This window comes from Anopheles merus, unplaced genomic scaffold (genome assembly GCF_017562075.2).
Source record: "Anopheles merus strain MAF unplaced genomic scaffold, AmerM5.1 LNR4000673, whole genome shotgun sequence".
Classification (NCBI taxonomy): Eukaryota; Metazoa; Arthropoda; class Insecta; order Diptera; family Culicidae; genus Anopheles; species Anopheles merus.
This window is the reverse complement of record NW_024428253.1, coordinates 4,574-9,856: the sequence shown is the minus strand read 5'-3', so window position 1 is coordinate 9,856 and position 5,283 is coordinate 4,574. Positions and strand designations below refer to the sequence as shown.

The 5,283-nt window shown below is 41.8% G+C and overlaps 1 protein-coding gene across 1 annotated transcript; it reads right to left on the bottom strand.

Annotated features, from left to right (window-relative positions):
* Positions 1 to 4,390: 4,390 nt before the first annotated feature.
* Positions 4,391 to 4,987, bottom strand: LOC121602880. The gene is made up of 2 exons (XM_041931640.1): positions 4,786 to 4,987; positions 4,391 to 4,706 (listed from the first exon to the last, which is right to left on the bottom strand). Exons 1-2 carry the CDS (start codon positions 4,946 to 4,948, stop codon positions 4,471 to 4,473), a joined length of 399 nt encoding a protein of 132 aa, XP_041787574.1. The 5' UTR covers positions 4,949 to 4,987; the 3' UTR covers positions 4,391 to 4,470.
* Positions 4,988 to 5,283: the final 296 nt, after the last annotated feature.

The window sequence follows — 5,283 nt, the reverse complement described above, 5'->3', positions numbered from 1 at the left end:
AAATGCTAGAGGTTCCCAACAACCGTTATTCTCTTGTTGCAGTACTGCACCGACCGCGACATTGGAAGCATCGGTTGTGATATTTAACTGTGTGTTGTCTCTCGGATGGTTAAGCAAAGTAGCGTTGGATATGCTGGATTTTAACGCTTCAAATGAAGTTTCGCAATCTGATGTCCAGCTCCATGGAAGAGTCTTTGATTTGGAGTACATGGCTATGTGCTTATGTAAAGGTCTCATAATTTCTGCGATACGAGGGATAAATCTATGGTAGTAATTGACCATCCCACGAACCGCTGTAATTGTTTTAGTGATGTTGGTTGAGGAAAATTCGTGATTGCTTCGACCTTATCCTTAGTAGGGGTGATGCCCTGACTATTAACCTTGTGGCCAAGGAATTCTATCTGTGGTACTCCAAAAACGCATTTGGAGTGTTTTAGTTTTACATCGTTTTCGGACAATCTTTTCAGAACCTCCCTCAAATGAACAAGGTGTTCTTCCTGTGAGGTGCTTCCTATCAAGATGTCATCGATGTAAACATATACATAGTCTAGATCCTGGAAAATTGAATCCACAAAACGTTGAAAGGTTGGACCGGCATTTCGTAAACCGAAAGGCATTCTTAAAAATTCGAAAAGCCCAAAAGGAGTAGTAATCGCTGTTTTGTACACATCCTCTGGAGCAATCGGTATCAAGTGATAAGCTTTTATAATATCTAATTTTGAAAAAAATGAACAATTATGTAAATTCATGGCAAAGTTCTGAATATGTGGAATTGGGTATCTATCGGGTATTGTGGCAGCGTTTTAAACGCCGATAATCCCCACACGGGCGCCAATCATTGTCTGTTTTAGCCACCATGTGCAATGGAGATGACACAGGTGAAGAAGAAGGACGGCAGATGCCCAATTCCATCATATGCTGGAATTCCGCATGGGCAGCTTTATGCCTTACTGGGTCTAATCTGCGTGGTTTTGCAACCGGAAGCTGCCCTTTGGTTTGAATATGGTGGACAATATGATGTTTAATCGGTTTGTTGAAATCTGGGGCTTCCATTAAGGATGGAAATTCCTTCAACAAATTTGTGTAAACATCAGAAACCGCAAACAATTTTGGGGACGGAGTATCAACTTTGGCTATACTCGCTTTGGTAGATAAAGAGGTGAGTGGATCAACTAACCGTTTGTTACTCAGATCAACCAATAGACCATATCGTTTGAGGAAATCTGCCCCAATGATCGGATGGTTCACTGCAGCAAGCACAAAAGTATGAGGAAAAGAACGACGTAGCCCCAAGGACACCTTAAGAATTTTACCCCATAAGTTGGAATGGGAGTTCCATTTGCTGCGACTAACGTGTCATTCGATTTTGCTAAAATGCCAAAAATGGAATTAGGAATGACAGAAACATCGGCCCCACTATCTAACTGTTAGCTTAGACTCTTCGTCATAAAGAAAAAGGCGGCTTGAATTAGTAAAAACACTCACAGATCCCGCCGTATCTGCAACGTTTATTCGTTTTTTTGCGCTTCATTGTTATAGAAATTACATGGCTCCACACATTTTGTAGCGGCACTGCCAAACTTATAGTGGTACCAACAAAAGGTTTTCTAGGTGTTCCTACTTTGCCGCGAGATGCACTACGATTGCGCATCCGATTTCGTTCAATCGATCGATCACGGCCGCGAGAAATTCGCATCTGTTCCATTAAGCCTTTTAATTCCTGAACCTCTTTCTTAAGGGCAAATACCTCACTATTCTCGTTGCTTGATTCTTGTTTAACGCTACATGCATTCACCATCGCCCCTTTTGATGCTTCCCATATTTTGTCCGCAATAGGTAGAATCTCTTTAAGGTTAGTTTTCCCTAGTGAAATCATGGCTATTTCTATTGATTTTGGTAGTCGCCCTAACCATAAACGAAAAATTAACTTATCTGAAATGTCACTGGATGATCCTGCAAGCTGCACGAGACGCCGATGAAATTCCGACGGACTGCTATCTCCCATCACGGCGTTGTAGAGAAGTTTCGAGATCCGCTGCTCCTCACTAATCGATAAGCGCGTCAGCAAAGCTTCCTTCAAATACGTATACCGGTTGTGCGCAGGAGGATTCTGGACGATGTCGATCACTTTCTCCAGCGTCTCGGGCGGCATGGCGGTTAGAAGATGAGCATACTTGGTGCGCTCGGTTTTGGTTCCCGCGTTTTCAAACTGAGCCTCTGCTTGAATAAACCATGTACTTGGTGAGTTGGTCCAAAATGGTGGCAGCTTCACAGCACTGATCTCCATCTCATCCCGGATGTTCTGTGGTGCGGTAGGTGGCGGCACGCGGTTCGTCATCTCGGATTGAGGTGTCGTCGATGGAGTTGCGAAATGTGCCTCCTCTTGAGCCGCATGATGTACCGACGCGTTCGTCTCGTCTCCGAGTTGTGGTTGATTTGTAGCCATGTTTCTGTTCAGATCCTTTTATACGGCAAAGGAATAACGCTCCGAACGAAACCCAGACGAATGTGATTCTCTTGATGGTGTGTGTAACATTTACTGCAAGATGGTGCGTGTGTATGTGAACGCGTTGAAGAAACGTTTCTGTCACCAGACGTGTGCTGAGTGTTGGTGTGTGTCGTTGTGGGGTGAGCGTAACCGGATGACGTGTAATCCACAAAGGATTCTAGAAAATAATCCTGCTTCTTTTTTCACTAGAACTCACACGCAATGTTTATTTTCCGTACTTTTGAACATACGTACTTCAACACACGCCCGATCGCGATACTACGTACGTTTTATTCGCGCTTGTACAACACATGTACGGTCACGACGCTCACGTTAATTAGAAGGCTGGCGTACTATACGAAACAAATCGCCACGTTAAATGAATCGTAGATTTAGTGTTCTTAACAAAGAGTGTGCGATTATGTGATCTCTCTTGATCACGTCGGGGTCACCAATAAAGTGTAACACAACTGTGAGCCTTTATTTCTCTTTCAATTCCGCGACGATACACACAGTAAGCCGAGCCAGAACCTTCTGATCTGCTCCGGCCGATCGCGGCTTTTTATATCCTCCTTGACCCTTGCGTGAAAGAGAAGAAATGTTCTCATCCTTGTTCCTCAGGAAAGTTCCAGAAGCGTTCCCTGTCTCTAAATCTCGCAAACCGTTCACGGTCTCTACAAAGCTAAACGAAACATGCGAATCGTTGATGTGACACAGCCAAGTTGCAAGCAAATACTGACCAACACACAGAAGAACGAGGCAGAATGAAATTTTTTCTGAATGTTAGAATGAGAAAAATGATTCTTCTTCTTTTGGCTCAACAACCGTGCCGGTCAAGGCCTGCCTGTACCAAAACTTTCATGACTTATTGATCCCCCATAGCAGATAGTCAGTCCTACGTATGCGGCACGGTCCATTTGGGGCTTGAACCCATGACGGGCATGTTGTTAAGTCGTACGAGTTGACGACTGTACTACGAGACCGGCTGGGAAAAATGATAGATCCACATAAAAATCGCGCGATAATGCCGGTTGGATGCGATTGTCCTGAGGGGTTAACTCTTTCCAACCGTATCTTTCTTCTAATTTTCTTTAATTCTCTTCTTGGTTTTCTTTTATTCCCTTTTTTATCTAAGTTTATGATAGTCTCTACGCTCTACCTGTATTTTTTTTCTTTTATTTTTTGCTAGCTAGGGCCAATTCAATTAGGCTTAGTTTTTCATGAATGATTTTGTTTATTTGTTAATTATTAATTACTTTTAAGTCTGCATTATTTAGCCTTGATGGCGGATATTGCACTCAATTAATTAATAGAAATGAAATAAAATGAGACTATTTGTTTTCTCAACAGCTCAGGCAGAAGAATCAGCAAGTCAGGAACAACGTTCGAGAAGGAATGATAGTCGTTGTGCATGACTGAAATCTACCATCGCTCGAATGGCAACTAAGCCGGATTGCAGCTATATACCCGGGAAAAGATGGCTTAGTTAGAGCTTTTGAAGTTAAGACAAAGATAGGGACATATCGACGCTGTATGAATCGAGTATTGAGGATAATGAAGTTCCGAGCTCCATTTGATAGTCATCCGTGGGGGGAAGGTGTTCCGTCTAATCAGCCGGAAGACGTTAGGATTTTGCGCCTGCGTCAAACGTCTTACGGTTGACAGCACGATGGAAGCAATGAACGGCGAAGAGAAAAAATGCGATGGCGGTTACTGACTTGGAGAACGCGGACGCTGACAGTTGAAAATATAAAGCTTTTACGATGAACATCACGTTTTTAACAATTTCATAAGTCTGACACATAGCACTTAAAATCTTTTTTATTATTTTTTGCTACTACTTTATTTCATCTACAATTTCTCAATTGGTAAACGTTTTTATGACTTAAAAAGCAATAAATAGTATAGCAAACAAAACATATAACCTACGCTCAATCAAACAGGAAAATTCACGTCTAAATTATTATTTTCTACCGAAGATACTACCAAGAAAGCAGAGGAGGGCTTTTTTTTAAAAGTGGAATGCCATGCTCATCTATCTCAACCGATGGCACTAATGGTGGCTTAAATCCTCCGTATTCGATGCGATGACCCTTTCCGTAGCTAGGATTACGTCGGAATTTTACGTCGCTTTTAGCCCAATGATCCGCCAATAATGGAATTGGTCCTATGTAATCGTCCTTAATGACTGGTTCATATTGCATGGAAGCAACATTCCCTGCTTGAAAAATTAAATTGATTAGGTGCACATATAGAAAATAAATAATTTAAATATTACATACATACTGGAAACATACCTGCATAAGCATCGTCGTTAAGAATTTCCAAGGGTTGTTTTTCGTGTAAGTTTTTTGCTTGAGTATTAAAATGGTGATTATCCACAATGACCGGATTTGATGATGACGCTGCATAGTGTAAATCATTTATAGGATACCGATTATTTGGATAGAAACTATGCATTTCGCCTGGTTTTGCGCCATCAATTTTTGGGTAGTGGTGAGATTTGGGAAGAAATGATCAACTAAATATTTCTTTTTCTGAGCCAAAAACATTCCAAAATCTAAATGCTCGTAATGAACGGTTTTAATTATTGAATGTGTTGGTTTTGGTTCATGTAATGGTAGAGTTATGTATTTCTCTACTGGATATAGTACTGGTATAGCCACAGGCACCTGTACAGGATAGTGTACTGGTATTTCCACGGGTACTTGCACTGGGTAGGGCCGATCAACATTTTTTTCCACTGGAAACGGGCGATCAATAATTTGCTCGACCGTGTAAGGCACAGGACGGTC